The sequence below is a fragment of the Pipistrellus hanaki genome (assembly GCF_964339955.1).
Source record: "Pipistrellus hanaki genome assembly, chromosome: 9".
NCBI lineage: Eukaryota > Metazoa > Chordata > Mammalia > Chiroptera > Vespertilionidae > Pipistrellus > Pipistrellus hanaki.
The window spans coordinates 26,974,042-26,993,202 of NC_140511.1; the positions used below are offsets into that span (position 1 = coordinate 26,974,042).

Here is a 19,161-nt window from a genome sequence, read left to right on the forward strand (position 1 = left end):
CCATCGATGATGGTAAGCACATAATATAGTTTTAAATAAATATTTTGGCCCGAGCTGGTTTGGCTCAGGGGATAGAGTGTCAGACCGCTGACTGAAGGGTCCCAGGTTCGATTCCAGTCAAGGGCAGGTACATTGGTTACAGGCTCAATCCCAGGCTCTGGTTGGGGTATGCAGAAGGCAACCAATCAATGTGTCTCTCTTACAACTGTCTCTCCCCCCTTCTTCCACTCTAAAATTCAATGGAAAAATATCCTTGGGTGAGGATTAACAAAAAAAGTAAAATAAATAAATAAACAAACAAGTAAACATTTTGTTGGTAGATTTGGAGCAAAGACCATGTGTAAAAATTTGATATAAACAAAACATTTCCCCCTCATCCCTCACCCACAGAATTCCATGTAACCTTCAGTAGAAAAGTTATTCGCCTTAAAGAAGTGGGGGTGACTGTGCAAGTGGCTTGCTTTGAGATTTATTACATTACTAAGGGGGGAAAAAGGAATTAACGTTTCCTAAGAACCTACTGTGGGCCAGACTCCATCCTGAATTCTCTGCATTGCTTCCCAAAGCCCTGTGAGTTGAGTGCCATTGTCTGCATTTGATGGGTGAGAAGAATAAGGTTTAGAAAGTAGAAATAATTGCCCAAGCTCACGGAGCTGATAAGTGAAGGGGACCAGGATTTGAACCTGTTCTGTCCAGTTCTAAGTCCTTTGCATATTCATCCTGTTTCCTCTCTAAGCTGAGGCTGAGACTTACCATCTATGTTTGGGGCTGCATCAGAGGCCTTGTCATAGACCACGCCATGAGGCAAAATACTGTAGACTTTGTCAGCTTTGTTGGCAAAGGTCACTAACAGGGTATCGCCCACCTCTGCCCTCATGACTGGGCCTGAAAAATATCAACAAGACAAAAGGATGAAAAATAGAGAGACGTAACTATAAGCAAGGGAAGAAGAGTTATTCCAAGTAGGTGCACATGCCTGCTACGACATCTCCCCTCCCCCATTCAAAACATGCCAGTTGGTTTTACTCTACCAAGAATTCCAAGATGGGCTTCTTCCTCAGAGAGTCTCTTTCTTCGCGTGAAAGTTGCATCAACATACTCTATATATTGAGCCTTCCAATATTTTCCTCCTATTCTGTTGTCCCCTTGGGTGAAGTAGAGCTCAGAGTCACTGTGGAGAGAGTAGGAACCTGACTGAGAACACATCTCTGATATCCACTGCCTTCACTGTGGAGCTTGGTTTTGTGATCTTTAGCCCATTCACCCACCCATCTCCCAAGAAACAACAAAACAGGCTTCAACCAGTTACCAGGAATAGTCAACCGGCCTTAAAAGTCATCAAAAGCTGGATGATGCGCAAGCTCATTTCTCTCTTAGCCACTGCATTTCTTCCCCAAAGGCCCATCAACCGAGGTAACTCCTTACTGACCAGAACTGGAGTCCTAGAATGGTGTCCTACAAAGTAACAAAGAGCTAACTGGTTTCTTTGCAGAATAAGCAACCCTCTCTCCCTTGCTGATGCCAATATGAATATCTCTGCATAGTGTAAGCTCTTTGATATCTGGCATGATTAAGAAATGGAGTGTCTAGTTAATCAAATTGTCTAATTAAAGGAGAGTTATTATAGAAGCTACATACATGAAATACTACTTCAAAGTTGTGAAATGTGAAATGTAATACGATACATTCTGACTAGTTCTAACTCTATATTATCTTATTTCTGTCAACGGTACCATCCCTCTTGCAGTCATACAGGCTGTTTATTACTCTCCTTATTTTGTTTATTTGTAACCTCTTAATGCACCCTTCCTATTCAGCACCTTTTTTTTTTTTTTTTTTTTGCATCTTTTTCTTTCCTTTCTTCCTGTGCCATGACCCAATCCATGCCCGTATTATCTATGTTTGGACTAGTATATGAACCTCTAACTCTCCATTCTCTATTTCACATGGGCTCACTCAGTTTTTTTCTCAGCATACACACTACTGCAACACTGATCTCCAAAATGGCAATTTTCACTGTCCAATACCAGTTTCAAAATTATCATTTGCTTCCAATTGCCAACAAATGAGGGTTAAAGGACCTCTGCAATTGATATCCAGTTTATTCTGTCCCAATTCTCTCTATGTAAATGCCTACTCACCTATGCATATCCCCCTCTCCAGTCATTCTGATCTAATCACTCTCTCCTGCATAGAAAGTGCTGCATGAACCCCTACATCTAAAATCTCACTGTTGTGTAACAAAGTCTATCATTCTTCGTGGCCCTGCTTAGGTCCTGCTTCCTCTGTTAAGGGTTCTGTCTCTTTTAGTTCTCTCTGAATGCCCAGAGAACTGACTGAACCACTCACTCCTATTTGTAACTGACAGTTACCTCTCTTTTGTGCATACAGATTTTTTCTCTATCTTCAGGTGGGAACATAGTCTGAGATCGTCTTGCATCCTCATGTCACTTAATGTTGTGCTTTCATAGATTACATTAAATATTGATTGAATACAGCTTAATCTAACTTCAGATTTTAAAAGGTGCTTCATACTCTGTATGGTTTCTAAGACACAATTTTCAATACTAATTCTCATTATTCTGTTTATGGAGAAATACTGGTCAGTAGAGAATGTTGATATCAGACTTTTTAATACATGGTTCACACACATCCTTTAAACAAGGATCAAGTATATCAGCAGTTTGGTGGAAGAATGAATGAATGAATGAATGAAATCTGCATTGGAAAAAAAACAAAGGGTATCTTATTGATCACGAAGAGAATTAAAAAAAAAAAACATTTCCCCAAACAAAAAGGATTATAGGGTAATAGCAGCATTTTTTGGTATTACAATGTACATTTTTAAATGCTTTCACAGGCATCATTGCATGTGATTCTACAATAAAAAGCAATAGGAATCATCAACCACTCAATAAGCCATTAGATCCCATTCCATGTTCTATGGGAGCCAAGAGTGAAAATTATCAATTATGACTCAGGACTCAGGACAGGCCTCACTTAAGATGTGACATTAGTGCTAGATTTTGAAGGAAATTGGCATTTTACTCTACAGGGAGTCTTATATCAGGCTGTCCTCGAACCAAAAAGGGTAACCTTTCTTGCCAGGTCATCTCCATTGAAAGAGCCCTGTCTTACTACTTTTTCAAAACTGTCTGCTCCATAAGTACAGAGAGGCTTTGTTCTGTTTTCTGTCAGTTTAGTATTGCTCATGGCACTTAGCACTGCAATTTGCACATGGTAGATGCTCAGGAAATGTTTGATGACTGCATGAATGAATCTGGTGTTTTGATTTGGCCAGAAAATTGTGAAGCAATAGTCTGCCAGCTCTCAGCAGTATATCCAGGGCTCAGAACTCCTTAAGTGGTATCATTATGTCATCTCATAAGGTGTGCTCATAAGAGCGGTGCTGGGAATATGAATGAGATCTCAGGGAAAAGGCCAACAGATGCCGCTTTTATGAGAGGCTCAGAAACACCATCAAAAAAGCTTACCTGCCAGAGGCATTTAGGGCAAGACCACTGAATCTGTCATAACCTTGAGGACCATAATCCCAAAGAATTTTTTCAGCTGCTATAAAGTAGCGCCTCTGTGGACCCTTCATCTTGGGATGAGAAATATCCTTTTTGCAGTTACCAACGTTGTATTGCCCCAGCATACCAGCTGCAGAACAGAGAAAAACCATCAGCCAAGGTATAACTGCTCACAAAATAAATCATACAGAAAAAGACTGATACATTTGAATTCATGAAAAAATATTTAAAACTTTTGGATAGCCCTAACCTGCGTGGCTCAGTGGATAGAGTGTCCCAGTTTTGATTTCAGCCAAGGGCACATGCCTGGGTTGCAGGCTCGATCCCCAGTAGGGGCATGCAGGAGGCAGCCAGTCAATGGTTCTCTCTCATCATTGATGTTTCTATCTCTCTCTCATGCTCCCTTCCTCTCTGAAATCAATAAAAAGAAATATATATTTTTAAAAAACAACAACAAAATCTTTTGTACAGAAAACAGGACAATAAACAAAGTTAAAAATAAAGGATAAACACAAGACTTTGTTCTTTTTTATCACTGTGTAATATTCCATTATAAATGAAACCATATGGTATAGTTTTGATATTTCCATGGACCTAAAGGATATTATGCTAAATGAAATGTCAGACAGAGAAAGAAAATACCATATAGTTTCACTTACATGTGGAATCTAAAAAATGAAACAAACAAGCAAAACAAAAAACAGACTCATAGAAACCGAGACCAAAAAGATGGTTACCACAGGGGAGAGGGTTGGGGGATGGATGAAAAGATTAAGGAGAATAACACAGTCAATAATATTGTGGTAAATTTGCACAATGACAGATAAATACTACCACTGATTATGTCTCTAGTGTGCCTACAGATCTAGAAGGACTCACTATTGCCTTCTAGACACAGTCCCACCTCCTTACCCTTATCTTTTAAAACTGCTCTTACAGGGGCCAAACTGCCTCTCTAGGCTTCTCTCTCCTCACACCGCAAGCATGGGTCCAGGTAAGTAAAGACCTATATGTGGTCCCAAAGAACCAGGACCAAGTCATTCAGCAGGCTTTTAAGCCAACAAATGTTTACTGCACACCTTTCATCAGATTTTGCATAAAAGGAAGAATGTTCTAACAGAGCAGCCCAGAAATGAAATTAAAAAATAGATCCTCCAAAAGAAATTGAAGAATCAGATAGGGGATTGATCCAGATTATCTACCAATTCCTTGACAGTGCTAAAAATGTGCCATTCTGATTACAGCTGCTCATAGAGAACATGTTTTTCCCAGCCCATGCTGATTCCTCTATCTGGAAAGTCTTCCTTCCCTTCTTTATCTATTCAATTCCTACCCATATTTCCATGCTCAGGGTAGGAGCCAACTCCTCAGGAAGCCTCTCTGATTGCTCTAGAGAAGTGACTATGGCACCCAAAGAGCCTTTATCATTCTGCCTCAAATGTTAGTCATTTTGCAAGGAACTATTAGACTATAGATTCTTTGAGGGGCCATATTTCTTTCAATCACCTCTTACGTGGTTCATAGGGAGGGGATCAACAAATATCTGTTGACATGCTGTCACATAAGCATTGTGCATTTTCCTAGATATTTAATATTTAATTAAACATAGCACATAACAGCGGGCACTGACTGAGCACCACTGACCGTGTGGTTTAATTGTTCTAGTCTAAGCTTCTTACACTGGTCTTTTGTCCCTTTACCTTGTAGGTGATCACTGACTTGGCAGGTTATCATCCATTTCCCAGGATTCTCAGCTATCATTTCTGTTGTCAGGAAGGTGGCTGGGAACAGGTTGACAACGTCAGTCCGATGCCCTCGGCTGATGAAGGTGTTACCATAGAAATAGATGGAATGGATGTCTATCTCATTCCCCATCCCAAACAGGTGCCAGGACACTGATTCACCAGCGCACATCTCAGGTTCGGGGAAGTTCCCAAAGAGGTATCCATTCAGGGCTGAAACACAGAAGCACACGAGAGGAACAGTCTCTCCTGCGGAGCAAGCAGAACCACGGGACCCTGATCATTCATCCTCCAGCGCGGCTGGAAAATCAGCGCAGATCACTGACCGCAGTGACTTTGTGCAGAAAAGCTCCTTTTATAAAACGTAGTCCCAGGAGGAAATGAAAGGTATTATTCTTTTTGAGAGAAAAGCACTCAATAAAAATTGTCATGGGCACACGAGAAAACAGGCATGGAGCTGCTGTGTGGGCACAATGAGATCAGGAGTAAACAGTGCCTCTCAAACTGCCAGGACTGGTCAGCCACCTCTTTCCCAATCCTTCATTTGCATATCTGCCTTCCCCACTGACTGCCCCTGGCAACCAGAACCCTGTCTCACTTATCTTACAGCCACCAGGGCCCAGCAGAAAACCTGGCCCATAGTAACTACCTAATGTAAGTGACAAAAGCAAACAGCAAGATGGAAAGAAAAGGTACTGATTAGAAAGGACTCATGGCACAGAATGAATGCTCAATAGATGGCGTTGATTTAAAGAATGTCTGGGGAAACATGAATTCACAAGCAGGTGTTTAGCTCAGGGTGTAGCATCCTTCTTGACGTTTAGCAGCTGCTTAGAAAATAGTTCCTGAATAAAACAAGAGGCTGTAAATCACAGGACTGTGATAGGATGATGATTTGTTCTTCTTTCTTCTGTCCACCCATCCTCTGGGGTCACCTCCTGATTCTTTTCTGATTATAACATCAATCCTTCCACTTGCTGTACCATAGCTTTGTCACACGCAATTTAGCTTTTATCTATTATCTCGTTCCTTCTCAGGCTGTTGCAGGTTCTGACACGTAGTGTGTTAACATGTTTCATATCACTTTCTAACCATTCTCATCGCTAAGTTACAAATCTTGGAAAACTAGGTTGGGTATTTCTGTGCTTTTGCATCCCTCATAGCACCAGACACACAGAGGCTGTAGGTATGCATTTGGGAACATGGGAGACACTACCATGCATTTTGTTACTCCTCTGGAAAACAGGATCTTCCTTGTCAACGGAATCAGGCTCAGTGCAGAAATGCCTGATATTTTCATCGAGGTACCAGCTTTGATTCTCATCCACCAGGGTAAACATTATGATGAACTCTTGGTCCACATCCATCCTTGTCCCTGAATATTTGTTCAGGACACCTATCAAACACATTAAAAAGAGAAGGGAAAGAAGTTCAGAGTAAACTAAATCAAGATGAGTTTTCTTTCCTGCCAATGGTGTCACAGAAGTGTGAGGTGTGTCAAAGAACTAACTGAGTGACCAGATTATTATGATCTCTGAACGCATAATAATCTGGTCACTCAGTGCATATATACACACACAGATTATTATGCGTTCAGAGAAATAATCTGGCCACTCAGTGTATATGTACAAGAGTAACCTGCAACATAGAAGCAGTGAAGGGCTTTAATGAAAATGACAGAACTGCAGAAAAGAAAAGCCATCGAACATAAATCTTCACAACTTCAGACTTGGAAATCTGTCCATCCCAGAAGGAAGCCAACTTTATGGATAGAATACAGACACACCAAACCAATAGGAAATGAAATAGCAGCTTGAATATGTGGGTAAAATAAAGAAGTAAAAGCACTCCTGGTCATTTGACTACATTTTTTTCTTTTTCCTGTGCATGGTATCAGTGAGGTACTAACAGCTATTACTAGAGAATGTCCTTATTTTTTTTCTTTAAAAAATAAAATAAAATAAATGTTTATTTATTTCAGAAGGCTATGGTGGTCCTTAGAAGTTTAAATTATTGTCCTTGCTATGGTGTCAGACTAATCTTCTGCATTAGAAGAATTTATCCCATCTTATAGAAAGTTTGGAAGAAAAGGCACATTCCACATGAAGCAGAGGAGGTAGGCAAGACAAGACCTGAAATGTATGCATGCTTTTTATCACACTGGGAACAGCCTACTTGGTTGTGCGGGGCAGGGGAGGAGGGGTGGGAAGGCACCCCCTTACCTTCCTTGCACACCAGCAGTGGGCCAATGAGCCCAGAACAGATGTCCTTAGGGGCATCGATGTGCGAATGGTACACCCAGGTCAGGCAATTGGCGTCGGCTGGAGCAGGAGCATATTCTTCTCTCACTGGCCAGACATAGGTGTAATTTTTGCCAGGAGGAACCATATCATCATCTTTGTTCTTTCCAGATGTCCCATCTGGGTACAAGGCTCCTTCCAAGAAAAGAGAAAACATAGTTAAACACAGAGACCACAGGCTATCATGGTTAGGGCCAGGGGTTTAGAATCAAACACATATGAATTAAAAATTTATTTCCTGTGAGATTGAAGGAAATCACTTACATTCTCAGTGCCTTCATTTCCTATCAGTACAGCTGGAATGCTACTGTGTGCCCCAGAGGGATGTGAGAACTAGATGACCATGTATATGACTGTCCTGCACAAGACCCAGATGCTTCCAAGGTGTTCCTAGGACCCCTCCTGATCGGTCTTCTGCACCAATCAGGAAGCGAGCAATCCATTCAACATCAACTCAAAAGGAAAGGAGAAGCAGCAAAAGAAATAACCAACACCTCTTGGGCACTTAAAAACAGACTCAGCACCTATATGAGGTTTCACAAAATATAGGAAGAGAGTGAAGACATTCTTCTTGCCTCCAGGGATCTTACGGTTCCTCTGCAGAGACAAGAATGTGAACTATGAACACATAGGTCCACTGGAGGATAAAGCAGGGTGTGTGTTTTATGTAATTTGGGGTCTATGCAAAGTGGAGGTTCTACCACAGAGAAGGGTGGGGCACACGGGCGTGACATCCCCTTTCTCTGTTTTATAAACTAAGGTTTTTCCATTAAAGAAGGGCTGTTGCTAAAAATAGTTTGAAAATCATCTGGGTAGAAGGCAGAAGATCAACCTGTGCAAGTTATAATTATCAGAAACAGAGGTGGGATTTGAGGGGCCTTGAACGACTGGGAGGACTTGGATGGTACTGAGAAGAAGGCTGGAGGGTGAGGGCTGAGAGAAAGACGGATGTGAAAACACTCCAAGTTCATTCTCATTCTCTCATTAAGTCACTCAACAACCCTGTATTGGCTATTGACCAGAGGCCAGCAAATGTGCTGGTGTTAGGAATGCAAATTCGAATAAGGCAGCAAGAGCCAGTATATCCAAGGCAAGCCGCAGAAAAGATATAACTAAAAATCTAACATTACCTTTTAAATGAATTCTACCATGAATCATAGTTTGATTTTTTTTTTTAGAAGAATACTAGCAAAGAGCCTATTATGTGCCAAGCATAGTGGGTACTTTGTGTAGATTACCTCACTCCTCAAAGCAATCCCATATGGTTATATTAATACCTCTTTTAGATCGAGTCAAGGCAACACATTAGCATATGGCTGAACCAAATTTCAATCTATAATAGTTGTGTCTAATTTCTCACTATACTGTGATACCTCCCCCAAAATTATTGGGAATATAGTGTATGAACTGTTTAACATATTTATTCACTTTATTTTTACATACTTTATTTTTTTTTAACATTTTTATTGATTTCAGAGAGGAAGGGAGAGAGATAGAAACATCAATGGTGAGAGAGAATCATTGGTTGGCTCTATCCCATTGGGGATTGAACCTGAAACCTGGGCATGTGCCCTGACCTGGAATCGAACCTTGACCTCCTGGTTCATAGCTGGACATTCAACCACTGAGCCGTGCCAGCTGGGCTAAATACTTTCTTTCTTTATTTTAATACATTACAGAGAGGAAGGGGAGGGATAGAGAGTTAGAAACATTGATGGGAGAGAAACATCGATCAGCTGCCTCCTATACTTCCCCTGCTGGAGATTGAGCCCACAACTAAGGTACCTGCCCTTGATCAGAATGGAACTCAGGACCCTTCAGTCTGCAGACAGACATTCTATCCATTGAGCCAAACCGGTTAGGGCTACATACTTTCTTTTTATGTATTATGTTTATGTAAAACTTTCTTTTAATCTGAAAAATATGGATTATTTTTCAATTTATATTCAGATACAATATAATACTAAAAAGATAAAGTCTGAAAACAAAACCTATGTAAAAGTATCAGGCGATTGATTTAATTAGTTAGACCTCTTTAGTATTACGGTTAGTTCTGAATTTCTTGGTTATATCTAGGTTATATTAAAATATCTGTGTTATGCCAAAACCGGTTTGGCTCAATGGATAGAGCATTGGCTTGGGGACTGAAGGGACCCGGGTTCGATTCCGGTCAAGGGCATGTACCTTGGTTGCGGGCATATCCCCAGTGGGGGGTGTGCAAGAGGCAGCTGATTGATGACTCTCTCTCATCGATGTTTCTAGCTCTCTATCTCTCTCCCTTCCTCTCTGTACAAAAACAATAAAATATATATTTTTAAAAATAATAAAATAAAATAAAATATCTGTGTTATTATATTAATATATATTAGGTGATATAATTAGGTTATATTCTTTCTTTGTCTAATAAAAAGAAACTTACCAGTTCCTTAAGGGAGAGGAACTTTTTGTTGATATTAATTCTAAGATAATATTTTCAAGAAAATAATTATATACAAATTATTGAGTGATATAATATTCCTCCCGTACCATTTCCAAAGCACCACAGGTTCTGTCTTTGCTTCTTTAAGATGTCTCCATTTGTATCCATTTCCACTATCACAGTCCTAGTCCAAACAGCATTATCTCTCCCCTGGACTTCTGCAGTGACCTCCTAGCTGATTTCACAGCATCTCTTGCTTCTCTAATCATTTTCCAAGCCATAGAAAGAGAGTTTTGTTTTGTCTTTTCATCTCAAATCTGATCATATTGTCCTTTACTTAAAATCATTCCATGGCTTCCCATCACTTTAGGGATGAAGGTCAAATGTGTTGAGATAGATTGCAAGTGTTAAAATATGTACACAGATAATAATTTAATAAATTTTAAAAAAAAGAAAGAAAAGAAAAAGAAAAAAGAGAGAGAGAGAGAGAGAGAGAGAGAGAGATTGCAAGGCCCAGCATAGTCTGGTTCAAGCAATCCTGAACTCTCTGGACTAGACCAGTTTTCTAAAATGCATCACACAGAGAGAAGGGCAGTAGATATAGCAGTTAAGCTCACAGCTACTTGTTTAGAATCAAATCCTTTTTCCATCACTTGTGAGCTTGTGATTTGGGCAATACCCTTCTCCTCTTTGAGTCTTAGTTTCCTATCTGTAAGATTATAATTATAATCCTTACCTCATAGAGTAGTTGAGATTTACATGATAAAATGTCTATAAAACATTTATCATAGTGCCTATTATATAGTAAGCATTCAATAAACATTGGTTATTATTTATTAATAGCACTTATCTAAGTTTTTAATTATATATGTATACATATAAAATGTGTGCAATTGCTTGACTAATGCCTGACTCTCATGTCAGACTGTATCAACCCAAAACTGAAAGCAACCTAAATAATCATCAATACCAAAGTGGTATATTCATACAAGAATATTGTATAACTATATCTGTTAAAAGGAGGTCTCTTTATATATAATAATATGAGAAAATCTCCAAGATGAAGTAAAAAATGAAAAACAAAATGCAAAATAGAAATGCTCTAGATAAATAAAGGTTGAGTGAGTTTGTTGCTATCTGGCCTGTTTTATAAGAAATACTAAAGGAAGTCCTTTAGACTAAAAGGAACTACCACTTGGGAGTAACTTAAATCTACAGGAAGAAATGAAAAGCAACAAAATGGAAAATATGTGAATCAATATAAAAAGTTCTACAAATACTTTCCTTTCTTCTCTTAACTCTTTCCAAGTCATAAGATAATATAAAGTACTGAGTGCAGCATCACATTGTTGTATTTATAGAGAGACTAGAGGCCTGATGCACAAAATTTGTGTAAGAGTGGGCCTTTCTTCCCCCCAGCTGCCGGTACCAGCTTCCCTCCGACACCCAGGACTGGGGCTTCCCTAACAGCCCTGGCTTCCTCCGGAAGGTCATCCAGAAGGACGTCTGGAAGAACATCCGGTCTAATTAGCATATTATGCTATTATTATTATAGGTATAATGACAGCACAACAATAGTAACACAAAAGGGGGGAATAGAATGAAGCACTGTTGGAACAAAGCTTCTATGTCTTTTTTTTTTAAAATATATTTTATTGATTTTTTACAGAGCGGAGGAGAGAGGGATAGAGAATTAGAAACATCGATGAGAGAGAATCATCGATTAGCTGCCTCTTGCACACCCCCTAATGGTACATGCCCTTGACCGGAATTGAACCTGGGACCTTTCAGTCCACAGGCAGACGCTCTATTCATTGAGCCAAACCGGTTTCGGCAGCTTCTATGTCTTGACAGAACTAGGTCATAAAAATATGGAGTATATTGTGATCAGTTAAAGGTTGCATATTATAATCTCTAGGCCAACCAATAAAAAAATAACTCAATATGTATTAAAAAATAAATAGAGGAATATAAAGAATATACTTAAAATATTTAGCACCAGAAAGGGCAATAAAGGAGGACCAAGAGGAACCAAGAGACAGAAGGCACATAAAAAATAATTAGCAAAATGACAAATGTAGATGAAACCAATCAATAATTATATTAAATATGAATATTCTAAGCATCCATATTAGTATGAAGAGATTGTTAAGCTGGACAAAAAAAAAAAAAAAAAAAAAAGATATCCAGCTATATGCAGTCTATTTCCTAGATTCAATGACAGAAATAGGTTAAAAGTAAAAGAATGCAGATAGTAACAACAGGAGAGTTGAAGTGCTGTCAATATAGACAAGCCATATTGTAAGACAAGAAATATTGCTAGAACAAAGATAAGTATTTCATAATGATAAGAGTTAATGTGTCAGGAAGATATAACAATTATAAATGTATCCACATCTAACAAAATAGTCTCAAAACACACACATCAAAACTCATATAATTAAAGGAGAAATACACAGCACAACAAAAATTGTTAGAGATCTCAATACCCTCCTGATAGTAACAGACAGAACCAGATAGAAGATCAGCAAGAATGTAGAAGACTTCAACAATACCATCAACCAACTAGACCTGTCATCTATATAACATTCTTCCCAATGACTGCACAATACACCTTGTTTACAAGAGCATATGGAACATTCCTCAGGATGAACAACAGGCTACATACACATAAAATAAATCTTGATAAATTTAAAAGAACTCATAGGATGCAAAGTATGTTCTCCAATCACAATGAAATTAAATTTGGTATCAGTACCAGAAATGAATCTTTTAAATTCTACGAGTATTTGGAAATAAAACAATGCCCTTCTAACTAACCTATAGGTCTCAGAGGAAATCACAAGATAAATTGTAAAATTTTTTTGAACTAAATAAAAAACGGAGAAAAGACATACCAAAATGTGTGGCATACAGCTAAAGTAGTACTTAAAAGGAAATTTAGAGCTTGAAACACTTAAGTCAAAAGGGAATAACAGTCTCAAATCAATAACATGAGCTTCCACCTTAAGAAACTAGAAAAAAAAAAAAAAGTAAAACTATGCCTAAAACAACAGAAAAAGAGAAGAAAAAAATGATAAAGATTTGAAGCCAAAACCGGTTTGGCTCCGTGGATAGAGCAGCCTGTGGACTAAAAGGCATGTACCTTGGTTGTGGGCACATCCCCAGGAGGGGGTGTGCAAGAGGTAGCTGATCGGTGTTTCTCTCTCATCGATGTTTCTAACTTTTTATCCCTCTCCCTTCCTCTCTGTAAAAAAATCAATAATATATATATTTAAAAAAAAAAAAAAGATTTGAGCAGAAAACAATGAAGGGGAAAGAGAAAACAGATGTTGGCTCTTTGAAAAGATCAACAAAATTGAGGAAACTTTACTAAGACTAACCAGGAAAGAAAGAGGGCACAAACCACCAAAACCAAGTGGAAGATGGGACATTATTCTGATCAGACAGAAAATAAAAGGATCATTAGGGAATATTAGAAGTAATTTGTGTCAAAATATTACACAACTTATGAAATTAAAAACTCATATACAGACACAAAATATCAAAAATATCTCAAGAAAAATAAAAATTTGAAATAGACCTATAGCATGTAAATAAATGCAATTAGCAATTAAAATCTTCCCTCAAAGAATCCAGGCTCTGTTAGTTTCACTTATAAATTCTATAATACACTTAAAGAAGATATGTTGCCAATACTTTACAAAATCTTTCAGAAAATAAAGGAGGGAATTGCCCCAAATTCATCCTGTGAGACAAACATTACCTTCCTACCAAACCAGATAAAGATATCACAAGCAATGAAAACACTGACCAATATTCCTCATGAATGTAAAAACAGATATTCTTAACAAAATATTAGCAGACTGACTTCAGCAACATATCAAGAAAATTATATAACATGACCAAATTTATTCTATAATTGCAAGGTTGGCTTAACATTAAAAAAATAAAGTGTCTCAGTGGTTGAGCATCAACCTATGAACCAGTAGGTCACAGTTTGATTCTTGGTCAAGGGCACATGACCAGGTTGCAGGCTTGATCTGGGGTGTACAGGAGGCAGCTGATGAATGATTCTCTGTCATTATTGGTGTTTCTCTCTCTCCTTCTCCCTTCCTCTCTGAAATCAATAAAAAATATATTTATAAATAAATAAATAAATAAATAAATAAATAAAGTGATGTAATATAACACATTAATAGACTAAATGACAAAAGCCATAGAATTATCTCAATATGTGCCAAAAAGCAATTAACAAAATCCATATCAAATTAAACTTAACAAATTAAAAACTCTCAGCAAACTAGGGACAGATAGAAACATCCTCAACCTGACAAAGGACAATCTAAGGAAGACTCACAGCTAACATTATGCTTAATGGGAAGGAGACTGAATGTTTTTTTCTAAGATTGGGAACAAGGCAAGAAAGAATGTCTGCTCTCATCACTAATATTAAATATTGTCCTGAAGGTGCCAGCCAGTGCAATTGGGCAAAAGAAAAAAAAAAGTGAAATACACTGATTGGTAATGAAGAAATAAAACTGTCATGATTCTATATATAGCAAATTCCAAGGACCCCTCTAACTATCCACTAATAAACCAGTTCAACAAGATAGTAGGATTCATGATAAATATACAAAAGATAATTGTATTATAGCCGAAACCGGTTTGGCTCAGTGGATGGAGTGTCGGTCTGTCGATTGAGGGGTCCCGGGTTTGGTTCCGGTCAGGGGCATGTACCTTGGTTGCGGGCACATCCCTGGTGGGGAGTGTGCAGGAGGCAGCTGATTTATGATTCTCTCTCATCAGTGTTTCTAACTCTCCCTTCCTCTCTGTAAAAAATCAATAAAATATATATTTTTTAAAAAAATTGTATTCTATACATCAGCAACAATCAAAAAATAAAATTAAGAAAACTATTCCATTTATAAGAGCAATAAAATAAAATACTTTGGCCGAAACCGGTTTGGCTCAGTGGTGGAATGTTGGTCTGCGGACTGAAAGTTCCCAGGTTCGATTCCGGTCAAGGGCATGTACATTGGTTGTGGGCGCATCCCTGGTGGGGGGTGTGCAGGAGGCGGCTGGTCGATGTTTCTATCTCATCGACGTTTCTGGCTCTCTATCTCTCTCCCTTCCTCTCTGTAGAGAATCAATAAAATATATATATTTTTTAAATACTGTGGAATAAATGTAATAAAAGAAATGCAGCCCTAGGCAATTTGACTCAGTGATAAGCATCGGCCCAAGGACTGAAGAGTCCTGAGTTCGATTCTGGTCAAGGGCATGTACGTTGATTTCAGGCTAGATCCTGGCCCAGGGCAAGTGTGGGAGGCAGCCAATTAATGTGTCTCTCTCACATTGATGTTTCTCTCTCCGTGTGTCTCTCTCCCTCCTTTCCACTCTTTTTAAAAATCAATGGAAAGAAGGAGAATCCAAGATGGCTGCTCGGGTAGGCAACTAGCCGCAGCCGCACACAACAATTTTAATAAAATACAACTAAAATATAAAATGGACATTACCCAGAACTACAGGAAAGTCGACTGACTGGAAATCCTACAACAAGAAGCAAGGAGAAAACCAGAAGGAAGCATGGAGGAGCTGTAAAAGCCTAAGGTACGGAGACACGCGGCGCACGCGGAGAGGACGGAGCCGGAGAGGAGGGAGGCCGAGTGCCTGGCGGGCGTTCCCTAGCGGAAAGGAGATAAAACTCCGACTGTGCTGGGCCCCTGACTGCTCTGAACCCCCGTTCTAGGCCAGACCCCGGGGACTCAGGCTCAGCCATAGGGAGCTGGGCTGTAAGTCGGAACCCCGGGGTAGCGGAGAAAGGAGTCCCGGAGGCGCGCACACTGCCCCCAGAGAAGGGACGGTCGGCTGTGCCGCGGGATTGCCCTGACGGGAAGGAGACTGGGGCTCCAGACTGCTGTGAACGCCACCTCCAACTCCACTTCCAACTGAACTGAACCCCAATACCGGGCTCATTGTGGGAGAGCATAGACTGTTTGGCAGCAGGCGAAAATCAAGGGCACCTTTCTCTCAGAGGCGCCGGCAGCGAGCACTGAAGGACCCGCATAGGGCGGGGCTGACTGAAGCCAAAGCTGCAGGCTCCACCCTGAAACCCCGTCCCATCTGTAACTGCGAAATGCGACAACAAAATAGATCACAAACGAAAGAAATGGAGGACAAAAAGCGACTGGATATAGAGTTCAAATCTACGCTTATAAGGTTTTTCAAGAATTTCCTAGAAAAGATGGATAAGGCCTATGAGGATATGAAAAGAGATCAACTAGAATTAATAAGGAGTCAACAAGAAATGATAAGGGATCAACAAGAAATAAAGAATACATTGTCTGAAATAAAACATATTTTACAGAGTCCTAAAAACAAAAGGGAAGATTGCAAGAATCAAGTCAAAGATTTGGAACATAAAGAGCCAGAAGACACTCCTCCACAGAAGCTAGAAGGCAAGAGAATCCAGAAAATTGAAGATAATGTAAGAAACCTCTGGGACAACTTCAAGCGAACCAACATCAGAATTATGGGGGTTCCAGAAGATGAGAGAGAGCAAGATATCGAAAACATACTGAAAGAAATAGTGACAGAAAACTTCCCCCACATGGTGAAAGAATTTGACTTACAAGTCCAGGAAGCGCACAGAACTCCAAACAAAAGGAATCCAAAGAGGACCACACCGAGACACATCATTATTAAAATTCCAAGAGCAAAAGATAAAGAGAGAATACTAAAAGAAGCAAGAGCAAAGAAGGTAGTAACTTATAAAGGAGCACCTATACGATTGTCAGCTGACTTCTCAACAGAAACCATGCAGGCCAGAAGGGAATGGCAAGAAATATTCAAGGTGATGAATAGCAAGAACCTACAGCCAAAAATAAGCTACCCAGCAAAGCTATCACTCAGAATCGAAGGCCAGATAAAGAGCTTCACTAATAAAAAAAAGCTAAAGGAGTTCATCACCACCAAACCAGAATTATATGAATTGCTGAAGGGGGTTCTTTCAGAAGAGAAAGTAAACAAAGATAAAAATTATGAACAACAAATACGTAATTATCAACAAGTGAATCTAAAAACCAAGGAAATTAAAAAAATCTGATGAACAATATTAACTGTTGAATATAATAGAATCAGAGGTATGGAAGGGGAGTGAACTGACGATTCTTGGGGAAAAGGGGAGAGGGGGGCGTGGGAAGAGACTGAACATAAACTGTGCACCTATGGATGAGGACAATGGGGAGAGGGGAAAGGGCAGAGGGTGGGGTGGGAACCTGGTGGAGGAGAGCAATGGTGGGGGGGGGGGGACATTTGTAATAATATGAAAAATAAAAACTTATTAAATAAATAAAAAAAAAAAAAAAAAAAAATCAATGGAAAAAATATCCTTGGGTGAGGATTAACAACAACAAAAAGAAATGCAAATCTTGTACACTAGAAACTAAAACATTGTTGCAAGAGCCTGAAGCTCTAAATTGCATGTTGACGGACTGGAAACTCAATATTATCTAGATGGTAATTCATTTTTAAAATACACATGGCAATTCCCCCTGCCCCTCCCTTCATGATAGAGCAACTCAATGCAATCTTCATCAAAATCCCAGCTGTTGTTTTTTTTTTAAATTAACAAGCAGATCTAAAATGTATATGGAAATGCAAAGCTAAAAAGTCTTGCAAAAAAGAACAAAGCTGGAGGATTTATTTACCCGATTTCAGAACTTACGATAAATCCCTAGTAATCAAGACAGTTTGGCATTGGTGATAGGATTAAGCACACAGATCAGTGAAATAGAATTGAGACCTCTGATATAAACCCTTACATTTATATCACTTAATACCACTAATTATATACTTAAAATGGTAAAATGAGAACTTTTGTGTAATGTGTGTTTTACTACAATTTGTAAAAAATGGTTCTGTAACCTTATCAAGCTTTAGAGTCGCAGGTCTAGCTGATCTACCAGAACACCATCAGCTCTATTAAGGTATGCTTCCCAGAAATATCTGAAGGGGTAAAGACAAAATTAAAGATTCACAGATGGTCTTACTTCCTCTACAGCTGAAAGGACAGGCATGACACATTTTTGCTTTCTACCTGCAACATAAATAATACTTCCACAAAACCATGCTAAAGAAAATGCATCAGTTGTTAATCCTTAGAGTCACAGAACTCTCTTGGCACAGTTTTATGTGCTCATCCTCGAGGACTCAGGAACACCATGGGAGCTTTTGCTACACACTTCAAGTGGAGGAAAAGGTTGGGAAACTTTTGAAATCTCAGAACTACTTTTATATCAAAAGTCCAAGAATATCGCTTGAAAAATTTTTTTTTTTTTTAAATCATTAGGGAGCACTCAAGAACCTGCACGGTGGAAGCTCTTGCAGTGCAGGGAAAACTGGGGAGTTTCAGGAACGAAGTGCCAAAGACAGTAGCCTTGAGCAGGGGCGTGGAAGTCAACCTGCCCTGAGACACGCTGCCCACACTAAGGCTGTTACAGCTGTCAGGCCCCTGGAAGCTGTTGGTGTGTGCCCTCCTTATCCAATGTGCTACCCAGTCACAAGTGATTGACAAGGACGAAAGTTAGTGTAATGCTGGGGGAGTGGGGGCACTTGTGCCAAGGGAGCCCAGCACCCAGCTTGGAATCAACATAAAAAAGAATGAGAAAGAAGGGAGGGTAGAAACAAGAGAGAGAGGAACAGGAAAAAGAGAAAGAGAAGGGGGAAGAGATGGAGATGGGAGTCAAGGAGACAGGGAGAAGACAAATGAATCCGTGCAATCATTGGGCTCTCAGAATCCCTTTCCCTGTAATGGGCAGTTGCCTGATTTATGAAACAGAGACAGGACACCAATACTACAGGATTGACATTTACCTTCCGAGTCTTTGTTGTAGAAAACGCCATGTGGGTGCAAAGAGTAAGGCCGGGAAGCGAAGTTCTTTAAATGGATGACAATCACGTCCCCCACTTCGGCCCTCAAGATGGGGCCCAGGAAGCCAAGCCAGGGCGGTTTGGGGATCTCCGTGGAGTACGTCTCATCTGTGTAGTGTTTGTAAACAGCCTTTTTGTAAAGACCACCTATCCTGTTGGGCCCTCTTTCGAGAAATAAGGTTGCAAGTCTAAAAATAAGGAGAAAAATATTAAAAGTGGAAATTGAAAGGAAA

The 19,161-nt window shown here is 39.4% G+C and overlaps 1 protein-coding gene across 1 annotated transcript in view; it reads right to left on the reverse strand.

Annotated features, from left to right (window-relative positions):
* HEPHL1 (hephaestin like 1) overlaps positions 1 to 19,161 on the reverse strand; it is a gene marked incomplete at its 5' end in the record, with an annotated part of 56,697 nt that overhangs the window by 26,071 nt on the left and 11,465 nt on the right. The window contains 7 exons of the mRNA XM_084895369.1: positions 754 to 885; positions 1,032 to 1,171; positions 3,495 to 3,663; positions 5,234 to 5,488; positions 6,492 to 6,671; positions 7,498 to 7,710; positions 18,872 to 19,116. Of these exons, the coding sequence (XP_084751495.1) occupies positions 754 to 885; positions 1,032 to 1,171; positions 3,495 to 3,663; positions 5,234 to 5,488; positions 6,492 to 6,671; positions 7,498 to 7,710; positions 18,872 to 19,116 (1,334 nt within the window). The remainder of the gene's footprint in view (positions 1 to 753; positions 886 to 1,031; positions 1,172 to 3,494; positions 3,664 to 5,233; positions 5,489 to 6,491; positions 6,672 to 7,497; positions 7,711 to 18,871; positions 19,117 to 19,161) is intronic.